General features: G+C 46.2%; 1 protein-coding gene across 2 annotated transcripts; it reads right to left on the bottom strand.

The window, feature by feature from the left end:
* Positions 1–1306: 1306 nt before the first annotated feature.
* KLHDC4 (kelch domain containing 4) lies at positions 1307–26802 on the bottom strand. Of its 2 annotated transcripts, none has more exons than XM_069868280.1 (12): positions 26662–26802; positions 24887–24978; positions 23807–23885; positions 22741–22839; positions 20315–20451; positions 14371–14463; positions 13293–13452; positions 6856–6937; positions 4328–4539; positions 2596–2992; positions 2191–2310; positions 1307–1891 (listed from the first exon to the last, which is right to left on the bottom strand). In XM_069868280.1, exons 1-12 carry the CDS (start codon positions 26758–26760, stop codon positions 1716–1718), a joined length of 1746 nt encoding a protein of 581 aa, XP_069724381.1. In that variant the 5' UTR covers positions 26761–26802; the 3' UTR covers positions 1307–1715. The 2 variants fall into 2 exon arrangements, with proteins under 2 accessions (XP_069724381.1, XP_069724382.1); XM_069868281.1 differs by having other exon boundaries at positions 4328–4536.
* Between the last annotated feature and the right edge of the window lie 924 nt (positions 26803–27726).

Here is a 27726-nt window from a genome sequence, read left to right as displayed (position 1 = left end):
CCATCTGATGCATCTAGTTCCCTGATCCAACAGTTTCTCTACCAGAGAAGGGGGAAGGATAATCTTTTCCTGCAGCTGCAGCAGCACTGTACAAAACTATCCTTCATCCTTGGCACTGCTGCAACCTGGCTCCAGCTCAGAGAAAAATTCTTTCAGGTTGTATATCAGTATTTGAAATGGTCAAAAGGTAAGAAATTATGAAGTACATCTGGCAAAAAAAAGTGTGTGTTCCCCTCTCTGGTTGGGCCTTTGGAATGGAGACCCATACACAAATGCTGGGATTTTAAATACACTATTTTTAATAAATTAATAAGTAAACTAAATAATTTTTAAAAATCTCAGGAAATGCAACAGAGCGGCAGATTCTCCACAACTTTGCCCAGAAAGCCATAGATTTCATGCACACACAAAGGGTCAAGTCAATGAGATGAAGTTACTGCAAACTAACCCAAGTGACAGGACAACAGGGCAACTGATGCTGTCAGCCATGACACCACTGCACATTCTTTCCTACATTTATACATAAAACAGGGTTTTTCCCACCTCTCCCCCATTATTTGGCATGGAAGGTACCATCCTATCAGACATGGTTTTACCTTGACAATTAAATCACATTGGCAGCCTGCTCAGTTTAATCTTTATTACATTCTAATTAGCCTTGCAGAACCTCACACTGCTCTCCTGAGAGCTCATCCCTGGTGATGCCCCTGCCAAAACAATACCCATTGCACCCTGGACTTCTTTGCACCAGGATAGACAGTGCTTTCTGGTGTCAACACAAGCCATCATTTGTTTGCTGTGACAGACATACTTGTATCCATCTGTTGTCCCTATGGACCACAGTCACTGTTCTGCTGGAAAGAAGACAATACCTTGAGGAGAGGGACTGAATCAGGAAGCACGGATACAAAAAAAGTCCTTTCAGAGTGTCAGCTCACACCCCTCCTGTCCTTAATACACCATTAGGTCTCAGGGCAGGACATTTCATTGGTCATAGGAGAGTTCACTCATTGGCTGAGAAAGCAGTTGTCCTAGATGTGAGAAACCAGAGATTCCACAAGCAAAAGCAAAACCTGCTACAGCTAACATTAAAAAGGAAGAGACTTCTACTGTTGTATACATCAGGATTACAGTGGCTCTTGTACAGGTAAGGTATGAAAGGATGCCCAGGTTTCTCCAGGCACTGCAGCCATATCTCAGGGTTACCTGCATATTTCATAGCAGCGAGAACAGCGACCCCTCTTCTACAGCAGGAGGGAAAGAAGAAGAACAAAGACTAGAATGGGAGTAATTAAGAGAACCAAGATGATGTAACCAAAGAAGTTTATTATAGAAACCCTTTAAGACATGTTCTGGCCCCAGTCAGGCAGGGAATCTGGGAACAGTGAACCACTGTGGTGTGCAGTTTGTCTTGACAGAATGACTTTCAAACAAAAATATGTCAGTATCATACACGCCAGCCTCAGCAAAACACATACTTGAGCAGCAACTCTGTTGCTCAAGATCCTCTCACAACCTCCAGGGGAACAACCAGAGCATTAATCAAGTAGGCACATCGAGACTGCTCAGCCCAGAGACACCCACAGAGTAGGCAAAGCTGGTGTGCCAGGATGCCTTCTGGACACGCTGACTGCCTGGCACTTCAGGCCGAGTTCAGTGGAGCTAACCACTGCTCCCAGCATGCTTTTTCATTCATGGAACAGCCTCAACAACATCTAGACTGAACCTTCATAGAAGGTCTTTGCCATGGCATGTGCCACTTTCACCACCTTCTTCTCCTTGGCATCCGGGCCCATGTTGCTGCGGGACAGCTTAATCCAGTACTGCTCAGTCCTGGACAGATAGTCTGCAGGCTTCTCATCAGGCCGAACAGATGGGTGCTGCTCCTCTCCTAGCAGACAATGAGGAAGACAGAAAGAGAGGTCACAAACAGCTCTGCTCTTTCACGTGCCAACCCAGCCAAGACTGTTCTTCAGCTAATGCGTTTACACGTATTAACCTAAAATCCTACCAGTAGTCAATGAAATTCCTTCTCTGCTCTGAGAGCAGTGTAATAGGAAAACATTGCTTTTCCTGGAAAACTCACCTGGATGCCTCTGAGGCCATTCCAGACTGGCAGCAGAAACAGCAGGTATTATACTAAAACCCACTTTATATTAGTATAAAGACAACATTCATCTTAATCATTACCTTCCTCATCTTCACTCTCCTCTTCAGAGCTCTCCTCTTCCTCTTCTCCTCCCTCTGCACCTTCCATATTACCATCGTCCTCTTCATCTGACTCAGACTCCTCCAGCCATTCTTGTGCTTCTTTGATGAGAAAAAAAATAAAAACAAAACAGAGGAAATAAATAACAAGCTGTGTCCCAGTCCTACACCCAGACTGTCACGGAGTACACCAGGGCAAGGTCAGAGAGATGTGCTCCTCAAGAGCCCTCTGTATCCATTGCCCTCACAGATCCACCCACTGTACAGAGCCTGGCTCTGAAGAGGAACACTGGGAGGAGATGAAAGAGTCAGGAAGAAGCAAACCATATCCTGGGGGTTGCTGCACTAAAGGCAGAGAGATAGAGAGATCCCACCATCACAGCTTACTTGGATCCATCTCCACTAGCACTTTCCATTCTTCCATCTTGTGTAGGTCGATGCTGTAGAGATCACTGAGGGTGAACTGGCGGTCGCCCACCTCGAACATTCCCCCATACACATAGAGAATCCCATGCTTCACCGCCAACATGGCATTCGAACGTGGGCATGGCTCAACTTGCTGGCCCAAGGCTGCATCTTCCTCCTCCTCTGATTCAGACTTCTCCTTCTCTTCTGCAGGTGCAGAGATCATCTGCTTGATTGTCATGATAGTCCCATCTTCTGCCACTACCTCTTTAACTATCTCCATTGGGCCTTGTGGATGTTGCTTTTCCGCCTCCTCTCCAGCACCCTCTGCCTCAGCTTGTCTGCCGCGCCTTCGCTTCCTCTTCTCCGATTTTGGTCCCTGTTAACAGGAACAAGGAACAGAAGGAGACCAAGCGTCAACTGTGTGCACCTAATAACAAGCACAGCAGTTAATACAAGTACTGTGGATGGTGCTGTGACGGAGGGGGGAAGAATTCAATTATTTGTCACTAGAATTGTAACTCTCAAGCGATAGGTGCAACCTCCCACTTAGCATGAACTTCTACCAGCCATAAAACAAGGAGCAATGAAACTCCTGAAGAACTCATGGCACAGAGTTGCTTCCTGTCTGAAGAGACAGAAAACAGCTCTTTTGCTCTCTATCTTGCAGGTGCGCACAAACACACACAGAGTCCATGACTCTGTGACAGGAGCAAGAGAAAATAACTCACGATTTTGTCAAATCAAAACCAACTCCTGGGTGCTAAATTACAGTGCATTACCAGGAAGCACTCAGGTCTTCGAAGTACTGCACAAAAAGGCTGGAAAATCATCAGCGAGGAAGGCAGAAGCAAACATCTGAGCACATGTTTGCCTGTTATTATGTGATTGACTCCTTTTTGAGAGTAAAGCCAAAAACAGGGACGATGGAAAGAAAGTTCAACTAGGGCACTTGCACCTCAGTTTCCCCTTGAAAGTGGCTCAAACAAAATCAAAGATCTGAGCTGAGGGCCACGTCTCTGAAGTTCTTACGAGCCAAGGTTAATATTTCATCTATTCTAGTAGCTCATCAGCTCCAGGGAAAGAGGGAGGTTTTTTGATCTCAATGTAACACAAGACCTCTTCACAGTAGCTCTTACTGAACTATCTCATGCTAGACTTACACACCTGAACTGGAGTCGGCCTCTAGTAAAACATCCAAATCATGTTTTCAAGCTGCTTTGTTTCATATTGCATTACACAACAACGGGCCACATGCAGCCTGACCCTGGAGGAGAGGGACTGGCTCCTGAACTACTCGCGCTTTACGCCCAGCCACCAGGGCTCATAGGCTTTATCTCTCCCCAGAAGGGTGATAGTCTGCATCACCCTGTGGAAGCAGGGCACAGAGAGCACAAGGAGATATATGGCAGGGAAGGAGAGCGGTAGCATAAAGTTAGAGAATTCAGTTGGTCTGGCAGCAAAGACCTGCTAGATTTACGCATCACTAGCTTAATTTCTACAGCTCCTCCCCCTCTGCACAATCAATGGGTCACACAGCAAAGCAGCAGCCACACGTGGCGGCTCAGCTTCTGGAACACTCATAGCTATTAGAAACAGAGGCTTGCTCAACACTGCGAGAAAGCTGTATGAGGACAACAAAGCCCCAAAGGACACGTGTCAGATGATCAAGGAGAATGAACTGAATATATCTGTGCTATTTTTAAAACAAAACCTTTAGCTGTCCAGGAAACCAGCGGTTTTTCCCCATGTCGTAGAAATAAATATCGTTGAAGAAGTCCCCTTCAATGCTCTCTTCTTCTTCTTCATCATGCACGCCTCCAAACAGAAGAGAGCGGTTGTTGGGACCAATCGCCACAGAGAAACCAGACCTGGGAGTGGGTTTCACTCCAGATGGGTTGAGCCGACTCCATGCCCACTTGTCTGCTAACAGATAAAAGCAAATATGAGCATCAGCAAAGGAGAATCCTGGTCATTTTCCTATCTTCCAAGGCTCTTAAGTTCTCTAGCAAGTAACCTGGTGACTTATTTTGGACAGTCTCAGAATCGCACAGTGCACATTCAACAAATTAATCAAAACTACTTGTGTTTCCACTTGAATCACACAGTTAATATGCAAATCCCTTCTACTCTTTGAAAGCTGTTGTGCCTCTAATAAAAGCAAATGCAGAGCACTATCTTTAGAGTGTGCTTTCCGGGGCAGGGAGCATCTTGAAAGGTATATACACTGTTACAGGAGGGTGGAGTTCAATCCAGGATTGATTGCAGCCTTCCAGTACCAATGAAAGGTACCTCAGTTATTCCGTGGAGCCCACCCTACACCATTTCTTTGCAGAGGTCACTTCTGCTACAGTACCTTATCTGCCAACTTGCACCACTGCCTTAACCCCAAGAATAAGTGCAGCTTGCTGCCAGAAGACCCAGCCACACTTTAAAAAGGGGCTCAGCAGCAGGAAAAGGCTTGTGCTATAAATCTTCCACTTTTGCTCCAATCCTTTCTACTCTGGATTTCAAGCAAATTGCTAAAATATAGGCTAGAAGCATATGCACTGGCTGGGCACTGTGTTTCCAACAGAACCACAGTTTCAACAAGATAAAATATAAATAGGACGTAATGCAAGCAGGGTCTGTAATCCAGACAATGTATGTGACCAACCCTCCTCCCCAAATTTACACTTTAAGATGGCCAGGTTTAAGGAAATCAGTCACAATTTTAACATTTTAGAAATCCAGCTTAAATAAGATTGCTCCATTCCCTGAGCCAAGAACAAAATACACTCTCTCCTAATGAAAGTGATGGGATTCCTATTTCTGGGAACATTCACAAATAAAACAACCACCAACCAATCAAAACCCACTTTTGATAATGCCCCTGCACTACGTAATCTCATGAGATCAGACCCCAGTCTTTCCTCTTGAGAGTCTGTAAGTGAGCCACCACTACCAGAGCTTGTCAAAACAGGAATTTCCAGTGTAGAAAACTTTGAAATCTCAAAGATTTTTGTGTTGTGAAACAGAAAAGCAGTGATCAAAATGTCCCAGAGAACAAGAATTTCAAAATGTTGTTTTAATTCCCTCCCACACACAAATTAAAAAAAACCCAAGATATCTTTTTCCTGAGGCTGCCTGTGCAGGCCAGAGCTTCTCCCAGTTATGCAAGGAGCTTGGAGACCTTACACTCCATCTCAGACTACTCCAGGACCAACTGGGAAGTGTCAGCAGAGACAGAGCCATACGCTAGAAATTATTCGCTGACAAAAGGGTCTGGAGCACAGGGGTTATGGGGAGTGGCTGAGGGAACTGGGATTGCTTAGTCTGGAGAAGATGAGGCTTGCTGGAGACTTTATCACTGTCTACAACTACCTGAAAGGAGGTTGTAGCAAGGTGGATGCTGGTCTCTTCTCTCAAGTACCAAGTGACAGAACGAGAAGAAATGGCCTCAAGTTGTGCCAGGGGAGGTTTAGATTGGATTTTAGGAAAAAAATTCTTTACTGAAAGAGCGGTGAAGCACTGGAAGAGGCTGCCCAGGGTAGTAGTGGAGTCATCATCCCTGGAAGTGTTCAAAAAAACACGTAGACATGGTACTTCTGGACATAGTTTAGTAGGCATGGTGGTGTTGGGCTGATGGTTGGACTTGATGATCTTAGAGGTTGTTTCCAACCTTAATGATTCTATGATACATTAGCTCTGAAATCAAGTCACTTAGAACTGAGAACCACAACTCCTTACAGCCTTTGGCTAACCAGCAAGCCTTGCTCAACAAAGCAGACGGCCTCATCTTTCCAGGCTGTAAAACAGAGAGTGAGAAAGGAACGGAGCTGCTGTGCAGCACACCATCTGCTGCAGCAACAAGCACCTACTTCCCATTTCCCTTTGCAGAGCGCAGCAGTGAGGAATTCTGCCTGTATGCGTGATGGCCCATTTTCCTTCTCCAGCACATGTAAACAAAAAAGGAAAACATAATCCCTCCAATACCACCCTGGAACTGCTGTTTCCTTCACCCTAGCCCCTTTTTAGGCTCAAGTCACGGTACACAAATGCACTTAGCTCCTCCTGGGATGAAGCAGTATTTAAATCAACTCAAAGCAAACACTGGGGTCTAGTGCTTGTCATCAAAAAAGGAAACTTTGTTCTATAATTGTGGGGTTTTGGTCTGTTATTCAAAGGAAGAGAGAGGATTTATATTCACAGTCCTGCAGCATCACTTCCAGCACAGCCCTCCTAACTGCAACAGTAGCTTACCTTCCTCCTTGCCTGCACCTTCAGTCTTCAGCAGGAACATATCTGTATGCAGGGTGCCTTTGTCAACATCTTTCTTAATTCTCTGTGGAGACGGGAAAGACAGGGATGCTCAGGGAAATAGTTTCAGTAGCCCAAAACATACGAGGTCCAGCTCTTCAAGGCCTAGAAAGTAACCCATGACAGAATGGCAGTATGTGCCATTCTGAACTCAGCATCCCACAAATAAGCACAACCACAGCCTGAATCCGTATATTCCTGTGCTGAAAATACAAACACTGTCAGCAGTCACGCTGTGGCCATGGAGCATCAGGCAGCTCACAACTGTAGTGTTCAAATCAGGACTACTGCCTGTGATGAGCCACAACCAACTTCTGCCTGTAACAACCAATCCTGGAACTCGTGGTGGTGTGAAGACTACAGGATACAGTTTAAAGGCATGACTTTTGGCACCCAGAAAAGGAAAATAAATTGTCACAAGGGATCAAAACCAATTGCTTAGCAGAAAGATGCCAGGATGGCAGCACCAAGAAAACTGAAGACGCAAGGTCCTGCCTTTCACTCTGCCACAGAGAGTATCAGGTGCTCTCAAGGGACTAATTTAACATCTGTGCCTCTGCTCCTCAAGCTGTAAAAAGAGAGCAGACACCTACTCCAACAAAGTGACACACGACAACTTTCCACAGGGCTCGCAACGCCCCCCGGGGTTCTACCCTTGAGTGTTGAGCAGAAGCTCAGTGTGTATCACTTGCAAGACCCAAGTTTAAGTACAGACCTGAGATCAGCATGCAGTTCCAGTTCCTGCCAACCCTCTACAAGAGAAGCAGAGGTGACAGCTCTCTCCCTGCACCACAGTCTGATGGCAGCTGTCATTTATAATATTTGGGGTCCCACAGAACCTTCAGCAATAGTTATTGCTCATAAATAGAAAAAGAAAAGAAACCCCACTTCCACACTTACTAAAGGCAACAGCAAGACACCAGCAAGAGCAGGATCAAGCCTCAGTTAAGGCAATTACGTGCATCATTTTAAATGTGATTTTCCTTGCTCCTTTCACTGTAAGCCCCTGTACGCCAGTGTTCATAGCAACATGCAGCATTTGAAGGCAGCACTATGCAACACCACTGCAGGAAGTCTTTTAATAATGTCATTATCCACCCATCCCCTTCATGCAGAGCTCTACTTCCTCATAATTCCCTTCCTCCTGGGGACGATGGCATTGCTATGCTGTGTAGCTGCTGCCAGGATGCAGGCAGTGGATCCCAGCAGAAGCTGGGAGGGTTGGATCCAGTCCTCAGGAAGATGAGCTGGGCTTGGGTACATCGGAGAACACAGCAACATGGGGCTGTCCTGTTCCTCCTGCACATCGTTTCCCAATCCTCTGCCTTGTACTTAATGAGTTTTGTTATTGCAGGGTATGCTGTGTTGTTATTACGTAGACCAACATCCAACTCATCGCAACAGTAATCAACTCATAGAAAGACAGAAAAGAGTAAAGGGAAACAAAATGTGTTTGAGACATTGTACAACTTTGCTGCAACTTGGATGATGCTGAAAATCCCCAGAGAAGGAACAAGCACCACTGACAGTCCTATTTTCTTCTGAAGCAGAGGTTATACATTGATGACTCCTTAAGACGCTGCCAGTTCACCAGCACATGAAAAACAAGCAAGATGAATTTTTGAATTGGTGAGTGGTTCTGAGGCATAGGTAGAGGAGCTCTGGTGCTAGAGACATGATTGGAGGGTGCTGGAGACATGGGAGCTGCCAGGGCAGGAAGGGAAAGAAATGCCTTCTAGGAAAGATGCTGTAAGCATCGAGTACACCAGTTCGTAGCCTGGCACTGCGTGTATTGTGGCTACAGCAGTAGCTCTCAAGTTCAAAGGGCTGTGAGTCACCATGCCGAGCAAGTGCCATCCTCTGGCAATGTCACACTTTGCTGTCTCTGTCACACAGGTCTGGAGCGGCAGAAGTCACCAATGAGCTGCAGGCTGTGGACAGCTGAGATACACCAGCCTTTTTAGTCTGTCCCTCACCTTAAACAAATGCCCTTCCAAGCCTCACCTGAACAAACAGCTGCCAGGGATGATGGTCAGAAGAGAGGGTGGAAGGGAGAGACAGGTAGGAGGTGGCACAAAGTGCCTGTTTGCTAACAGTAACAGTGGCTATTTCCTCCCCAGACCCAGTGCCACTAGGCTGCAGTTTGTCCTTAAATGCTCACAGACCACACATTCATACGTGCAGTGGACACACAGGCTGAAGGGTGCAGAAGCACACTAAGATGTGTACTGTCTGCATGGAAGGAGGGGAAATAGCAAATACCAAGAAAGCAGCTGGCTTCACTATCATACAAGCTGCACAGAATAACTGCATTATTTTCCTCCTGAAAACCACACCGCTGCGTGTAGTAAACATGCTGCGTATGCAACATGACAAAGCTTCTTGGGCTGAGAAAATCCCAGTGAGTTGGAGTGGGAGTTAGTTATTTGTTGTCAAAGAGATTCCTGTTTTCCCTAACTCACACTGGCTCAAAAGCAGACACTTCACTAACCGCAGAGCAGTACACCGCTACTGGAGAGATCAATCCCCTCACACCCAGGACAGCCACCCGCCCTGAGCAAATAGTTGTGTCAGTCACAAGAGGCTCCTGTTCCCCCTGTACAGTCCTTCTTACCTTGAATTTCCAGCTGTTTGCTTCCAAGCACAAAACTGGCTTGGATATCCACAGCCTATTGTTTGCACATTAGCAAATTACAAGATGTTTACAGGTGTCAGCTACAAATCCCAGCTCCACTGACAGACAGCAAGGCTGTTTATCTCCCTTCAAAGAGCAAGGAAGCTGAGGCATGGAGAGCTGTTCTTGAGAAAGGGAATCAGGATTACCTGTGTATAACATGTTAAATATGTCTGATAAAACAGTGGCAACATACATGCAATTAGCAGAAGCCCTTAGGAGGCAGAGCTACAGAGGGAACCAGCCCCACCAGACCTTGCAGTTCAGTCAAACACTTCAGCCCTGCCACAAGCAATCTCCCAGGAGAATGCAATTCAGCTTCGCAAAGCTTGCTGCTAAAAAAATCACCCAAAGAAACTCCAAAAAACCCACATGCTAGTCATCTTTGGCATCCAAAAGCCTCGCACACATGTAATGCCAGCCCTCCCATGGCTTGCAGGCTGCTTGCACCTGCAAGGTAGAGCAGCGTCAGCCTCTGACACCTCCCAGCTACATTCGCTGTGCCAGTCAGGCACAGTGCGCTCACGTTGCCTAGCAATAGAGAGGTCTCATTGCTTTAGATAGCCAAAAATGCAGCTTGATGCAGCAAGCCCTATCCCCAGCATGAGAAATGAGTGAGGACATCTTTAAGATGAGCAGGACAGCAAGCCTGAGCTCCTTGTGAGATTTTGAAGTACATTTTAGGCAAAGCCGATGATATCCGTATCATCCCCTCCTGCAAGTGATTGTAGTAGTTGTCTTTATAATTTCTAGGCCGAAGATGAAACAGATGAACATAGGGATATCATTGTGCTAAGAATACCACATTTTAAAGTATTGGGCATGCTCTTGTCAATTTGTGCACCAACATCTCAAGTCAAGCTGCATTCAGGGTTGTAGAACTCCTTTTCATCATCTGTGTCCTGGTTGTTCACCACCAAAGGAGCAAAATCCAGTGGCTGGCACAGGCAAAGCCTGTCTGGTACCAAAGCCCTCACCCTGGCTCTGCCTACAACTACTAGAGTGCCTTAGAGAAGTCACTTATCTTTTCTGCCTCTGTATCTCCGGACATGAAAAAGATTTTCTTATTCAGGTCGCGTCAAAGGAATTCAACAACACGGCCTGGATTGCAGACATCACTGAAAACTGACCCTCCACGTTCTGTTCTTTGTGCAAATCAAGTAAATGAAAGCCGGGACCAAAACTCTCTGCTTCTGCCTTCTCAGCTCACAACATCTGCTGACCAGACTGAGGACAAGCAGACTGGTCAATCAGAGAGCATCCCTGGCTGCAAGCTGACAGCGTTGCTCAGTCTTTGTAGAGCCTCAACATCCAGCTGAGTACAAAGCCGCTTACAATTCCACCCATCCCGATGAATCTCCTGGTCTGACATCTCTTTTTGCCCTAGGCAAGGTGCATTACACCACAGACAGTTATTCTGGTACAGTACTTCAAAGCAGATTTACAGGGGCCAAGGGGACCACAGGATGTAACGCATCAGAACTGCCCAGTGCAGGAAAGAAGCCTTGCCACATCACAACTCTCCTCTAGCAATCTGACAGCCATACCATGCCTATAATAAAACAGAGGAACTATCATGATTTCCACTCCTCTTCCCTCCGAACCAATTCATACCATATACACGCTTGGCTCTGGCTCAGGGGGCATCCACATACCTTCTTTACAGCACATGTGCAACTTAGTCCTGCCTGTTATTAGAAGAGAAGTCTCTACATGACTTGGTGAATGGCACATGCCTGGTGTCACACACAGAGATGTCTTCATGTGCCCAAAAATGTCTTGATAGCACTCCTGAACATAGCATCTGCCTCTCTAATGGGAAACAAGGAATATGCCTTCTCCTGCATGTCCAGCTCCAATTATTTTTCCCTCCACCTTCTTCCTCTTATTTCTCCCAAGAGTATCCCAGCCAATAACTCTGGGAGGAGCACACAAGCCAAAACCGCTTTCTTCATGTCAAAGTAACCCAGAAAGTTTCAGCTCCACAATTAGCTATAAGCAAAGATATAATGAGGATTAAATAGCCACACAGTGAGGTGGCAGTGTTTCTCAATCTTGATGAATTAAACTTTCAGGAACATTCTAAAGGTTTGTTGCCTTTACACCTCAAGAAAGCTGCAAAGAAAATTCTGTCCAGTGCTTTGGTCAGTTTGTAGCTTGACTGCACTGTTTCTGCCTGAAAGTTCACCTGTGCTGCAAAAGACACAAGCTTTGCATTCCCTTATCCCTTCTACTTCATTTTCATTAGCACAAAACAAGCCAGAGTAGTGCAACAGGGCCCACCCTCAGAAAGCAGAATAGAATCAACTGCAAACACACATCAACTTTTATATTTCCACGGTGCTCAGTGTGTACTTGAAATCCAGCTGCTTTCAGTAGCCACGAGATGCACATAAGGCACAGCATGCAGGCTCACACTTCCTTCCCACCCTCCAGAGTGAGGAAACAGGAGAGAGAGAGGAAGAGGACAAAGTCCTTTCAGGTAGAAAATGCCTCTGTATTGTTACTGCTATTTAATCAAATGCACATCTGATGAGATAGAGCCCTAACTGCAGGCCGTGAGGAGGCACAAATGCTTCTAAATATATAGACAAACTATCTTCTCTCCCCTTTCCCCACTTTTCTTCTTTGTTCATTTATTCACATCAGAAGAACAACGTGTCCTCCTCCCCCAGCGACGCACTGCTGGAAACGATGCCTTTCCACTGAGACAGTAGCAGCAGGATCTAGGTTTTCTGTCTGCATTCACAACATTAAAAGCTTTTGCAGGAGCCTTTTGCTCAATGAAATATTTACTTCCTCCCATCCAGCATGGAGACAGATATTTGGTCAATGAGGACATATGGTCTAAAGGGCTATCCAGTATAAATTATCATGAGAGCTGCAAGAAGCAAAGCAGAGGAAGCCTGGTGCTCATCAGAAATCTTCTTTGGCTTATTGAGTTTGATAACTAGTGGTGCTCCCTTAACCCTTTCACTGATGCAGGAAAACATGAGTCTTGTGGTAGCTGCTGCTTTTAACCTGCGAGATTGAAACATGGATGAGAATGCTTTAAGCTGGCAGCAACCACCAGTGTTGCCAAAAAATGTCACTTCTCCCAGCTGCTTATTTCTACCTCAGTGGTATCACCTCCTCGTATTGGCTTAGATTAGCAGAGAAAATAAAAAATTAATTTTAAGCAAGAAAGCTCCTCAATCAGCCTGCAACTGCTTAGAAGAAAATATGCATCTTTACGCAGCAGTACTGGTTCACAGTAGCCTGAACCATCCTGTGTACAAACAATCCAAGGGCACAACTGCACATCCACTCCAAGCAGGCTTGCATGCACCCTCGTTACCAGCAGTTTTTTGGACATCTGGCAGCTGCCTGACATGCGGAAACATCGTCAGCCAGAACAGCAGGCAGCTATGTGATGAGATCATCAAATCTCGCACTAGAGACAAGGCTCTCAAAACTGCGCAGAGGGAAGTAGCAAAACAGAGATCTCAATTTTGCTCTCTCAAGCTCGAAGCCCATTGCCTTCTCCCAGTAGCCAAAACACAGGACTCCACAGCCTAAATGGGCCAAGACCATTACATCGGCCCCACTTAGGCAACCTCAATTTGTCATATTTTAGTTTTCACTTTAGCCCCTTAGTTTTTCCATCAACTATTCTGTTCAGCATCCAGGAGATACTGCACTGGCTGACCACAAAGGCCTCTCCTACCTGTTTGGAGTAGCCTCCGTAGATGATTATGCTGCCCTCGGGACTAACAGCCATTTGACACCCGGATCTTGGAGCAGGCCCAATCCCCGAAGGAGCCAGCTTGCTCCAGGTGAAGGAGTCCAGGCTGAAGGCATACACATCATTGTAATAGATGTAGTCTCTAGGGAGAGCAAATTGGCACATCACACGTTTTGGTAACAGTAACCATTAGAACAGGACAAAATACCACTTCAAGAACAGCACCAGGAACTCTGAAGAGGTGCAAGACCTTACTTATTCAACTTCTTGCATTTATGGCTTTTCCCCCTCTGCCACCGTGGCAACTTACAGAAGATTTCTTTGGGCGAAAGTTACCATTTCAGAGCAACAATTTGCATTTGACAAAGCTTCTTGAAGCAAGACCTCTCTGGGTTCTTTTTTACCTCTGCCATTCCTTACTATAATAGAGGTTTCATCAACTCTATGCAGTTAACACAATCCAAGGTACCTTGAACCAGAACACTAAAGATCTAAACAGTTACGTCTGTCTAGAGGGGCTGGAAAAGATACACATACATATCCGTGTTCTCTGCTTACTAGCCAACTCACATACAGCTAGTGGAAAATGTTCTGCACAGGTTAAACTCCCAAAGACACAGTTAAACTTAGGGTGGGCTTTGCAACCTGCACTGTGCTCCCAGGGCCTGCCACTACACTGCTCACTGTCTCTGAGGCAATATGAAGCTCAGCTCTCTTCACAGTACTCATCAGCTGTGACCTCAGATAGTATGCAAGAGCCTACTGAAGAAGATGCTTCTAGGAAGACAAGGCTCTTTGACAAGAGTCAGAGGCCAAAAGTGATGTATTGAGCTTTAGCTACAAGTATGAGTAGCTAAATCAGTGATTAGCTAAGTGGTAAAATGGTTTCTCAAACACTTGAGGACTTTAAATCAAGATCACTCGGCTTTCTAGCATAGAAGTCTAGCTCAGCAGCTGAGGATAATTCTTGCACTAAAGTCCAGCTTTCTGTTACTGGTGAAATTCCATTACCTTTTCTTACAGAGGATCCAATACCCCCAGCCATGGTGCAGTAACTCACCTTGCGCTCTCATGAAAACCTCCAAAGATGATCAGCTGTCTTTTGCAAGCAACCATCCGATGTCCACTTCGTCCAGAGGGACCTCCCGATGCCCTGAAACGCAAAGAAATTCCGCTTATGAGTAGAATTCCCTTTACTGTTAGTGAGTCAGTCCATTTTTATTGAGGTCATTGGCAGCTGGGCTGGTTGAGTTCAGCTCCTGTTCTCCTGGAATGGGAAACCATAAGGAACTTTGTTGCCTTAATACACACGTATGCTCTTCTCCAGAACAGTATGTGTGCTGTTCCCGTAACTCCTGGTATTTGCAACACGGGCATTTTGCAAGACCAATTTTATTCCTAGTGATAAGCCCTCTGGCCTCTAACAGCACCCAAAGTCTTGAAGCCTTTTCTGCTATGACTCAGGAGAGCTTAATGAACAGCAGTTGAGTCCCACAATTGCAAGAAAGGCACTCCAGACTGAGATGCTTTCTCCAAGTACCGAGTAAGAACCAGACACTGGTTCTGACATCCACCCTTCTCCAATGCCTTAGGAAATCATGTACGCATACTGACTTCACGCATCTACCTGCGGTTAGGATGTAACATCACACTAGCAAGAAGACTTTATAAATTACTTAGATTTCCTCCCGAACAAAGGCTTTGCAGCAAAATAAGTCATCACTATTATCTTACACATTAAAAAGCAGCTAGGCATCATTGTTCTGCTCTTTCAAGCCTTTCTGACCTTTCAGTTAAATGTGCCATTTCCATCTCCAGGAACAAGAAACAACACCCATCTGTCACATCCAAAAGCTTCACATGAAGCCAGGCAGCTGGAAACGACATTCCTGAGAGGCAATGAAGATGCACATTCCTTCATGTTCACCCACAGACTGAGCATCATATGAGAGAGAATAAAAACAAACTCAAGAACTCTCAAAACAAAGGCAGCTTCAGACCAGCCAAACCACAGAGAAAACAGGGATTTGTTTTGTGTATTCTCTGCCTCACGGGTTAATCTATCACAGTGTCTCTCCAGCTGAGAACTCTCCCAAAGCGCACACAGTTAGTACCACTGAACTCAGCAAGTCTTCTCAAATAAGCAGGGTTAACCAGTGTTAAGTGGTTGCAGAATCAGGGCCTAAATAAGTAAGAAACCTGCTCACCACTGAAAACAGCAAAACTTAAACCCACAACCCTACTTCCACACTTCAACCAGCAGCAGGTAGCTGTGAAGTGCAGTGAAAGATTTCTGTGGAGAGAAAAAATGAGAGCCCTTATTCACCATCAAAAATTACAATCTCACACCAGTCGTAATGAAAAAACTCCAAGCAGAACAGCAGCATTTGGGTTAAGACCGAATTAATACTGACTGCTTGGACTTTTTATTCTAACAGAGAGTAGGGTTTTCTACGCATTTAATGGATTTTTAAGTATCACCCTGCAGAACAGCACCTGTACTATTAATTTCATCAAGATCTAAAATCATTAATTTCTCTTCTGCAATAAAGATAAAGCTCCCACGTTATTATTCCAATGGATGGCACCTTTTTAAAGTCCTTTCTTTTTTTCTAGAGGAAAAAAGGAATTAAAACCCCACATTAACAATAAAATCCTGTTCTCAGAGGACGTCTTCTGCCTTGCTTTTCAAAGAGGTTTCCTCCAAGCCAAAACTCAATTCTGAACAATAAAAAGCTTATTCATGGACATGTGTATTTTAATAAACAAGCTCCCACAAGTATGTGTTAATTCAAAGTCACAAACAAAAACATCCAGTCTGGGGCCTGATCCAAATTCAGTGAAGTCGCACAGCAGTGAAGTCTCAACACCACTTGCTCTCAATCACAAGGCTGTTCTCTCCTTCCTTTATTCCAGCAATAAAAGCTACAGGAACAGATGTTGAACCATGGTTCCAGGAGGCTTCGCCCCTCCACATTGTTGTATCATCTCAGCTTCCTTGGCCTTAGACTTACATACTGCAGGAATCGCCTCTAAAGGAAAGTTAACAGCCTTTTAAGTAAGGTCAGGCCCTCCTAGCCTTGCAATAACTGCTCTTAGAAAGTGTTTTTACACAGAGCTATCCACACAGCCAAGGTCCTTCGTGCCCAGTCTCCAAACACAACACTGGAAAAACCAAGTAGGACCGGCAGTAACCCAAAACCACACTGCCACTTCAGAAGGCACTTGCTGCAAGCTCAAAGGCTTCTTCTCCAAATACAAACTGTCTCCTTTCACCTGTATCATTGCTCATGGTCCAAACCAAGCGTTTTGGAACTGGTTTCAGACTTCATGATTAATACTCTACTGCATGGGGCTGACACCAGAAAGCAGACACGTGGGAGGGAGCTGTAAATTCTCCACACTTTTTTTCAAAATAGATTTAAAAGTAAGTCTGGATACACATGTACAGCATGAGTCTGATCAGAACTGCTCCAAAAGGAATTTGCTTTTGCTTGCAGAGTTACTCTGGGACTTAATAGTAACATAACAGACTTGAACTCAGCCCCCAGATTCAAGAATTCAAGACTTGCATATCACAGTAGCTACAGGCTGCATAAGCAAGTTACCTTTTCATTCATTCCTTCATCCAGATGTGTAGACAAATCTCAGTGCCTTTCCATAACAATAAAAGTGATGATGCAAAGAACATCCCATCAAAGGGACATTTCAGGACAAAGCAATTTTATCTTCTAGTACTCGAGGCAGACGAAGCCCAGGACTTCAGTGTTCAGTTTTACATCCTATGTGTGAACCCAACAAGCATTCTGTTCAATGGTGAACACAGAGAGCACACTCACATGTGTTTGCATACTCGGTTAAGAAGTACACGAGTGAATACGCAATTGCCACAACTCACAAAATCCAACACCAGTAGCCGCTAAGCTGACCATCGCTGTCATCAGGCATCCTAGCTGGTTAATGCCAATCCAAAATAAATAACTGCTTGACTTCAGACAGATGTGAGAAAGCTATGTGGAAAAATCACAGCAGCAATGGGGTTCCCTGGTAAGAAAAGCAAAATGCATCACGTGTTATGATCATAGCTTTAAAAGAAGTAGGGAAAAAAACCCCTCAAACAACTCAATCATCTCTGCCCTTTCCTCTTCCCCTTTCCATGCAGACTGTAATCAAGATGCCATACGGAAAAGCAAAGAGGCAGCAGAAACTTGATTTTCACACTCAGGCAGGTTAGCATTAAAACAAAGACAACCCCTCCCAGCCTCCTCCGCCAGATGCCTCATTAATGCAGCTCTTGGAGCTCTGCCGAAGGATGGGGAGGAGATGCACTTTGTTTTATTTGCACACAGGCACCAGGGCACAGGCGTTTCCAAAATTCCAGCAAGGCTGAAAGATAGATGTCCACCCAAACACATCCGGAAGCTCAAATGGAACAGATCCTGCATGGGACAGGGAGAGAGAAAAGATTATCTCTCCAGGGCGTTTTCATGCATATTATAATTTATAATGCTTACTTGGAAAATGCCTATCCTTTCATCTACTAAGAAACAACGAAGTATCAGTGTCTCCAAACAGATCTTTCCACTGTGGCACGGCAGACAAGGATATGCGACAACCAGCCCCAAGGGATGAAGGAGCTCTGGGAGGCCTGAAGAGAGTGGTACCTAGAACTTCCTCACAAGGGTGGGACAAGGAACTCACCTTCCTAAATGGCTCCCTCCTCATTAACTGTAACAACAAAATCCCTTGCCATGGGATTTTTTTTTAGTCCACTTGGGCCCTGGGACTGCAGGGTGCATCCTGCAACTCACAGCACTGCAAACTTGACACTCAGCTCCAGGGAGGGAATAAGTGCTTTTGCTGTATAAGTTACACCCAGCATCCCTGAGGCTGCTCTCCCATATGGGAATAGATGCAGGGCAAGTAGTAGTAAATACTCAAGTAGTCTCATAACCACCTAATTTCCTCTTCCCAGGCAGGTCAGGTACTGCAGCATTTGTTTTAGGAGTAGAAAACCCTCAGCAGCTCTACAGCAACGTATCTGCAATGAAACAACTCGTGCCATCAGTGGTGCAGTTAAAGAAGCCTAATCTGGATTTTCTGATAGCTCACAAAAAAACCCGATCTCCCGCCCTCGTTCTTCCTGCAGCCAGGGATTAATACTGCTCCCCGGTAAGGATTTTTTCAAACAAGAATTTGGCTGAAATGTCAACCCTTTCTTGCAGCAGAGTCTCTATGGCAAGCATCACTTCATCCCTTTACCTGCTTACATGAAACCATTAGGGACATAACGTACTTGAGTTCATCCCCTTTATTCAGCTGAGATTGAGCAGAGGATTCAGAAGTTATTTTGGGGGAGCTGGTAGGGGTACAGTCACAGTTTACGTCAGCTTCTGTCTAACAACAATAGGCAGATCAGCCTGCACAATGACAGGTCTTTTGAATTCTTGCACCTCTTAAAGAGTCCTCCATCATTTTGGAGGATTTCTCTCACCCCCGCTTTGCAAAGACATGCAGGGTTTTGAGTGTAAACCTGGCTTTGATTGACACTTCCAGGTCTGGAGCCAAGAACCACACTGACAGACAGGAAAGAGTCACTTACGAATCAAAGTTTTCTCTCAGCTTTCCAGAGCAACTCAAAAAGACAGTCCCTAGATTCTCAGCTGCCAATATCCTGTGCTGTGAAGCATCCTCTTAATCCAGACTGTTTTGGACTCCTTAGGATTTTTGCATTTCAGCTCTGTATGTCCCCCTATACTTTCCTCAGCTGAGTCCTTTCAGTGTTACGTTAGTAAAATTAAACCCCCACATTTCCCCCTTGTCAAGCAATATCAATGCTCCCATTTTGCAGGGAGGGGAAAAAAAGCCAGACAGGCATGATGACTCACTGTGTGGCCTCAGGCGTGTGCCAAGAGCCAGGGTATCTGTCTCTGCACAGCTCAGTTCTAAACCACCCTCTCAATTACCATGCAAGAAGAGACAGAGACAAATAACAGGCACCCACACTCTGTAAGAGGGGTGAAAAGTGATCGGCCTAGGCAGATTTAGAGCTTCCTACCTGAAAGAAGGACTTGGCGTTTATAGCCAGGAGCTCGATAAGTCAAACAGCAGTTTGACTGCTCAATAAGTTCAAGCATTTGAAAGCTGCTGCTTTCCCTAGTGCCACCTCAAGGGTCAGCTGCACAGGACTTCAAGCCCACCCAAAGCTGTGCTCTGACTAATCCCACAGCCAACACAATCCCAAAGTTCAAGAGAAAGTCAAAGTCAGAATCAAAGCCACATCTCCTGCTTCTCACTCCACTAGATGAGCCACCAAACCTCTTCCTTCATGCACATACAGACATGGGCAGCAAAACCAAGAAGCCACAGGTTAAGGAAGCATTAGCCAAGGTCTATAGGTCAGACCCACAGAAGGCACCTCAATTCCTGTTGAAAATGACCAGGACTTTTGGCACCTTTTTACTTTGACAGGTCTGAATTATTGGCTTGCTCATCCCAAGGAATCCTGAGGCAGCAAATACCATTTATCAGGAGTGAAGTTGGCTCTGTGGATAGATACAAGCTGTCTTCTCAAGCAATGGTAAAATTGGATGAGATCTCCGTACTGGTCTTGTGCACCCCAGACAGGTGGAGTCCAGGCAAACTGAGCAACAAGCACCATTTTAAGTTGGACATCTACATCCACCATGCTTGGGTGGACAGGGTGCTCCTGTTCATCAGACTCTCTCCTTCAGCTGAGTAACACCCAAGGACACCCATGCTCCAAAACCCACATATTAAATAAAACAGCTTTGGTCTCAATAGACCTAGAACGCATCTCTCATTTCCACATCTTTTTGGAAGCCGTCCTCTCCATGGTTTCTAGGATGGGCATTTCTGTACTCAAGGGAGAGATGAGTAGACAGCTGGGAAATCACAGCACTATACCGGGAATCAAGCTCAAGATCATGCTGGCACAGTTCCTCATGAGGTCAACATCACTGAATTCAGAATATATTACTTACTTGATCTGCTCCCAGGTCTTGGTAGCCAAATGCAGCACCCAGAGATCCTTGTAATGATAGAACTGTTCCCCACTGGGAGATGCAAACTCTCCACCAAATACCCACAGCTGCCCGCCAGCTGTGGGCACCACCACCGCCTGCCAGGAGAGGAAGGAAGAGCTGGATCAGACAACGGTTCAGGGACAGGAGAACTTTACCAGTTATATGTGCAGCTGCCTCCAAACACCAGAGAGCAGACAAGTGGCAGCTGCTGCTGCTACTACCTTGCTTGGCAACAGCAGCATTCTGAGGCTGAAGGAAGGAGAATTTTAAATGCAAGTTACTCTTTGTTTAGCATGACTTCGCTATAGCAAAGGCATATTAGCCAAGGAATTGGGGTCTTCCCAACTCCTAGTGGCTTGAGTTCCAGTTCCTCAAATTCAAAGTTCCCCAGGAAGCATCTTGGGATTTAGTTTAACAACAGTTGTTCAAATCTCTCTGTTCCCCAGAAGGAAACCTCTCCATTCTTCAGAATGTCTTCAGTACCTGCATATCTCTTCCAGCAAATGACAAAGATTTTTAGCATCAGACATATGATCATGCCCTGACATAAACCAGCCTATACATGCAATGATTAAACACATGAGAGGATACGGGGTGTGTTTGCAAGCGGGATTTGTGAGAACATTAAGTTACCTGAACAAAGGGCATGCTTGATTTTCATGAGTATCTAGTGCTTAAAAGCTTAAGAGAAAGGTATACACAACATCCTGTTCATATTTGTGTGTGACATTTTGAAGAGGTGGCTCAAAAGTCATTAAATAGCCAAGCTTTTTCCTTAAACAACCGACAACACCCACCCATAGCTAATCTCACCTCAGCTCTGTTGAAATGATGTCATGAAGCCAGTGTAACTCAGAGGAGAGATCGCGTGTCAAGAGACCAAAAATGACAAATAAGGCTGAAAACATGCACAAGCAAACCCACAGACACACTTCTGTTTACCTTTGAGCTAATGCAGAACATAAGTTAAAGTCACAAGGAAGACAACAAACCAGTCATCTAAGGAGGCTGAACTGTCTCCTGTGTGACTCAAATTAATTATTAGATAGAAAATGTACTTTTGAAGCAGGAGTCCTCAGACAGGTTTCTCATTATATTTCTGTTACAAGTCAGTTGCCCTGATGCACAGCCTGGCTGCTCAGTTCAGATTCAGCTGCTAGACAGCCACCTGCTGGCTACCAGCACCCAAACAACCACCTCCTAACTCTACACGCACAAAGCAGCTTCCTTTTCACCTACAGAAACCAACATTTGAATTTATGGTCTCCTTGCGGAACGCAGCTTCTGAAGTCAAGTTCTATTTAAGCACCACAAGGTAGCCTGAAAACCAAGTCAGAACCTTTCAACTCAAGAAAGAACACAGCTCAGAGCAAGACTGGCATTTAGGCATGGAGTAACAAGGCCATACAAACCTAACCAAGGGAACTGGATTTCTAAAGAGCTTTGGCAATGGGTAGCAAAATAACATTCACATCCTGAAGCAGCTTTTGAAATGGACCGGTCACCCAGCCACTTGTTGTGACAGGTGCCATAATCTATCAGAGAGATGGCAAGGGCCAAAGACCTGCAAAAACCACAAGTCTTTGGTCCAGTTTCTAATGTGCAGGTGAGCACAAGAAGTAAACTAACTCATATCCTTCATCATCACAATTAGCCAATGATCTTAATGACACAGGCACCAGAGGTTAATTCTAGAACGTCATGATATCCCAGAGAAAATTTAGACAACTTGGTCTACTGCCATTGCAGCCAAAAACCACCCAGTCCACTGGCCAAGAAAGAAAAACATCACCCCCCAAAGGCAGGAGAGAGAGTCAGTGCAAGCAGTCCATCATGTTGTAGAGCTGGGACACTTGGCAAAGCCCAACTGCTATATGCTAGCAGGGATACTCTACAGTAATTGCTGGAGTGGCAGTATCTGTAACACCCACAGATATAGCCCAGGGGGCATTACGGAAATAATCATGTGCAGCAACTCTGCCACTCATAGCACTTTGGTCAAATTCAAAGTTATACACTGACCAGCCTTCTGACAACTCAGTGCCATCCTGGGATTACGGATGGTTGAGAGGGTCCCTATACAATGCAGCATAGAGTTCATCTTCAAAAGAAGAGGCTTCCCCAGGAGTCCGGCCAATCCAGCCAATATAGCCCCAGATCCTCATTCCACACTTAGTATCTCCAAAAGCCATGCAGTGATCACAAACACCTCGGACAGGCTTTGGCAGGCCCCTTCGGCAGAGAAGGTGAAGTGATACCAGTGGCAGACCATCACGAGAATGAAGAGAAGCCAGAAACTCTCTGGGGAAACAAATTATCTCCCATCCATCTTTAGCACAATGTTAGAACAAATCCAGCTCCTGCTCTGGCACCCAGTGCTTTACCTGGTGAGCACATCGCCTTGGTGGTGGGTTGGGGATCTCTAGTTTAGACCAGCTGTTCTTCCGTATGTTGTAAACATACAGCTCGTTATATAGGTATGTCTGTAAGAGAGGAAAACACACATTACCACAGCTCTACATGGAACAGGGTCAGTCTGTCCAAGGACAGGCACCCCTGAGGGTTATCTGGAGACTAGGGGAGAAGGAGCACAGCATTAGCTGTGCAAACCAACAGCTCGCCTGCCTCATTAGGCAGGGAAGGAGGAAAACAACCTCCTTCACGAGACAGGGAGTCAGCAACTTCTACAGTCACTCTCCAGATTGGACTGTTCCTTCCCAGACCCTTGGTTAAGCTTGTGATGGCTCGTGATACAAAGACTTAAGAAGCTGGAGCTTAACACAGCTGCGCAGATTAAGGTTGCCCAAAGTGCTGCCCAACTCCAGAGACAGGAACAGCTTATAGCAGTGAAACAAGCAGAATTAGGGTAGTACATCATATTGGGTGATCCTAAGGTGGCCAAATATCATTGGCAGGCTTGAGTTTTCAAGCTATGATATGTACAACTTCTCAGGGTCATAAACATCATTTTGTCTCCAGGAATACAACAAACACTTGCAGCTTGCAGGAATTCAGTAACAAGAGCACCCACTTGCAAATATTTGCTGCTGTTCACATCTCCAAGGCAGGTGAGGTGATGCCTTGCCAGTAATAATACTGCAGAAGTATCTTGCTTTGAAAAGCAGAAGACAGAGACTCTTCAATAGTTATAAAAATGAGGGGCAGATATGGCTACAATTAAGTCTGGAGAAATTATGAAGCCCTGAAATATTGATGCTGAGACAATCACTCTGATTCTTTAATGGGTTCTAGCATGTCTCCTTCCTGCCAACTGCTCAGGCATGAGACAGTATCACGGCAGAATTAAAAGGCTATTTTGCTCTCATTCAGGGACAAATACATATTTTATGACTGCTGTCTTGAGTTTCACTTCAAATGAGACTCATGCAAATTACAGTAAAAAGCAGGGAAATGGTAGAATAAAGAAGAAAAAATGGAACTATACATTACTTTTTGGCCATTGAAATATTCACCTCCAAAAAGGATCAATTCGTCTTTCTCGGGGTGAGCGGAAAGGGAGCTGTTCAGCCTGCAAAACAAAGAGGGATGGTCAAAGCAGTAGATGTGCAAGAGCCTTGGAAAACTTAGAAGCCTGCAGCCTTTAACTCAGCTAGCAATAGCACCTCTGCCCTCCAGCCACAAAGGTCTCTCCATCATCTGCCTAATTATCAGGCTGCGATATTCACCCCAGGGATAAAACTTCTCAAAGAAATTAACTTCTTGAAAACTCCCAGCAAGACTAATTTGAGACTGTCTGAAACCTTCTCCTATTTTAGGAGCACACATTACACTGTCATTCAACACGCCTTTTGACGTGAGCTCTTGAATTTTAATGCTGGTGTGTCAAGAACAAAAATTAGTTTTATGAGGGCACATAACGATGAGTAGAACTGGGCTGTCTCATATCGACTTATCTGCGTCATTATTCCGCAGTCACCACTGGCCATTGCTCATCTACAAACCACCAAACTGTTTTGCACCAAGTGGAGACAGATCCCTGCCACTCCGAAAGAGGAACTGACTGGCCATGTAACACCCCTGTGAGATTAACAGCAGTGTACTGACCTGTCCTGCTACACAGAGAGCAAAACAGGTAACACAGAGAAAGGTGTTTACACCTACAGGAAACAGGAATACAGAACCTAGAAGGACATGGACCCCAAGCTACACGTGATAGCATCTTTATCTCCCAACACATCCTTTTGCCTCTTAGGTCCTTCCAGCTTTCTTGTCCAAATCCCAAGCTTCCTCTCAGCTTTTATTTTTCCTCAAAGCCCTGTAATCTAACCCTGCTTTGTGTCTTGTGTGCTGATGGGATGATTACAAAGCAGATTATATGGCCAAAAGAAAGCTTTTGATCCCTTTTTCAACCAAGGATTCGATATACCAGATACTTTACAACCCTGGATATCAGCTACGGCAGATACTATGCTCTCTACACTTCGGAAATAACTTTACAGAAATATCTTTCATTAAAAGCACCATCAACTGCTGTATAAGTGACAGTCAAAGCGTCATACAATTTCTTACCTAGGTGAGGGGGGTGGGCAGGATGTCTCAATCACTTGGGTCTTTTTAGCATCTAAACTCTGGAATTCTGCTATCAGGGCTTCAAGATCCTCCTGAAAATAAAATGCCAGGCATGAGTTCCTTGACCTGAACACCACATGGAGGCAGCACTCACCCTCAGGATTTCCCTTTCTGAAAAAAAAAAGTGTCTGCTTAGGTTCCTGTCATTCAACTACAAGAAATGGATGCTGAGTATTTCCACATTTGCTTTAAAAACTGGTCTCCCCTAAAACACTAACTAACAAGTTGCTCAGAAAAGTCCTAAAAGGATGGTACACAAGGTGCAATTAAGGCACACCTGCTACTCCTACACAGCAGAAACACTGCACAAATCAGCAAGTAAATGCAAATCATTTGAACCCTGACAAAATTATGAGCAACTACACACAACAACCCAGCTAGTCCTTTTCTTTGCAATATAGCAATGTCTAAATGGAACTGGAAACTCTTTTCTATTCCCATACTTTAGATGGAGGAAAAACCTGCACATATTTTTAATCCCCTTTCAACTTCTGTCAATTAAAAATAAAATCTGCCTCCAAACTGCAGATACACCAAGTTGCAAAGGTGCTTCTGCCTACAGCAAAGAGAAGTTTCTGATCCACGGTCTCTCCTACAGTCTCCCACAACTCACCATCTCCCTTCAGTTAACCTTTCTGAAGGTCTGGTCCAAGCAAAGGTTTTAAAAATCTGGCGATTTTGCCTCTGCAGCACAGCATCAGCTCTCCCTGTAGGCAGCAGACATGCACACTGGCACCTTCCCTGTCTTAAGTCTTGAATTATGCTGAAAACAGTGTCCCAAAAGTTCGGATCTTCACCTGGTGTGCATAAATGAAATTAAGTTGAGATATCTGTGTTTATTCAGTGCTGACCAGAAAAGGATGAAGATTCAAAAATAGCCCTACTCTGTGTGTTAATTGGATTTATGCGCGCCAGGTGAAGGATCCTATTCTGAGAGAACAGTAACACCATGTTTTGACCAGGGAAAGGCAAGTCGAAGTACAAGCACCCCACTCTAGGAGCAAGAGAAACAAACATTTTCATTTGCTTTTAAGACCAGAAGAAAAGGAGGGGGGGAGATGGAAGGCAAGAATTAGCTTTGGGGTGCATTTTCTTGTCCTCCTTCTAGAATCATAGAGTGGTTTGGGATGGAAGGGACCTCAAAGCCCATCCAGTTCCACCACCTGCCATGGGCAGGGACACCTCTCGCTGGATCAAGTTGCTCAAAGCCGCATCCAACCTGGCCTTGAACACCTCCAGGGACGGGGCAGCCACAGCTTCCCTGGATAACCTGTTCCAGTGCCTCACCATTCTCATAGCAAAGAAATTCCTCCTTATGTCCAGTCTAAATCTGCCCCTCTCCAGTTTATACCCATTGCCCCTCACCCTCTCACCACAAGCCTTTGTGAACAGCCCCTCCTCAGCTTTCTTGCAGCCTCCTTCAAGTACTGGAAGGCCGCTATAAAGTCTCCTCAGAGCCTTCTCTTCTCCATGCTGAACAACCCCAACTCTCCCAGCCCGACTTCCCTGGTTCCAGTGCTTTACCACCCTCATAGGGAAAAATTTCCTCCTAACACGCCTCCTGCCACCCACGCCGTGCCCAGTTCGCCGTCGCCCGAACCAGCGCTGCCCCGACGCGAACCAACCCTTCCCCCTCCGCCTTCCCCCGCACAGAACGCCCCAGGCCCTCGCGGGCCCCAGGCCAGGCCGGGGCCACCGGAGCCCCCGCCGCTCACCTCCTCCCTCTTGGCCCTGCGGGACACCTTCCTCTCCATCTTCGCCGCCGTCTTCTCGGCCCCCTTCCCCTTCTTCTCCTTCTTCCCCTTCTTCCCCATGGCCGCCGAGAGCCCCGGCCTCGCCCCCCACCCCGGGCTTCTCGGGGCGGGCCGCGCGATCGGCCCCGAGCCTGCAGGCCGCGAGCGACCACGGCGCCCCCTGCCGGCGTGGAGGGATCGGCGAGAGGACACGGCGCCCCCTGCCGGCGCGGAGGGGTCGGCGAGAGGACACGGCGCCCCCTGCCGGCGCGGAGGGATCGGCGAGAGGACACGGCGCCCCCTGCCGGCGCGGAGGGATCGGCGAGAGGACACAGCGCCCCCTGCCGATGCGGAGGGATCCAAGAGCGGTCACAGCGCCCCCTGCCGGTGCGGAGGAATCGGTGCGGCGGCCACTATCGCCCCGCTGCCTCCCATCCCCGCCTCCCTCCATCCCGCCTCCTTCCATCCCTGCTTCCCTCCATCCTCACCTCCCTGCCTCATCCTTGCCTCCCTCCATCCTCAACTCCCTCCCTCCATCCCTGTTTGCCTCTCTCCCTCCCTCCCTCTCCACCTCCCTCCATCCCTGCTTCCTTCCATTCCCACCTCCCTTGCTCCATCCTGTTTATCTCCCTCCAAACCCGCCTCACTCCATCCCTGCTTCCCTCTATCCCCACCTCCCTCGCTCCATCTCTGCTTCCCTCCATCCCTGCCTTCCTCTCTCCATCCCTGTTTGCCTCTCTCCATCTCTCCCTCTCTCCATCCCTCCCTCCCTCCATGCCCACCCCCCTCCACCCCCACCTCCTCCCTTCATCCATCCCTGTTTGCCTCCCTCCGTCCCCACTTCTCTCCATTCCCATCACCCTCCATTCCTGTTTGCCTCTCTCCATCTCTCCCTCCACCCCCACCTCCCTCCCTCCATCCTTATTTGCCTCCCTGCCTCCCTCCAGCACAGCATCACACGCCACCTCAGTGTCCAGACGCTCTTTTGACTCACGCTCCCATTTATTCTGACCCCAGGAGACCACTGAACCCCCAAAATGGTCTCTC

The sequence above is a fragment of the Phaenicophaeus curvirostris genome, chromosome 14 (assembly GCF_032191515.1).
Source record: "Phaenicophaeus curvirostris isolate KB17595 chromosome 14, BPBGC_Pcur_1.0, whole genome shotgun sequence".
NCBI classification, from domain to species: Eukaryota; Metazoa; Chordata; class Aves; order Cuculiformes; family Cuculidae; genus Phaenicophaeus; species Phaenicophaeus curvirostris.
Note: the sequence above shows the minus strand (reverse complement) of the source record. Positions and strands in the feature narration are given on the sequence as shown.

What these genes read in the sequence shown, in the direction of transcription:
- KLHDC4 (XM_069868280.1), bottom strand. Translation starts at nt 26,760, where the DNA reads ATGGGGAAGAAGGGGAAGAAGGAGAAGAAGGGGAAGGGGGCCGAGAAG. An exon ending in TGCCCACCCCCCTCACCTAG is followed by an intron (nt 23,886 to 24,886) that starts GTAAGAAATTGT and finishes TTTGTTTTGCAG; the next exon opens with GCTGAACAGCTCCCTTTCCG. An exon ending in CAAGGCGATGTGCTCACCAG is followed by an intron (nt 20,452 to 22,740) that starts GTAAAGCACTGG and finishes CTCTCCTGGCAG; the next exon opens with GCGGTGGTGGTGCCCACAGC.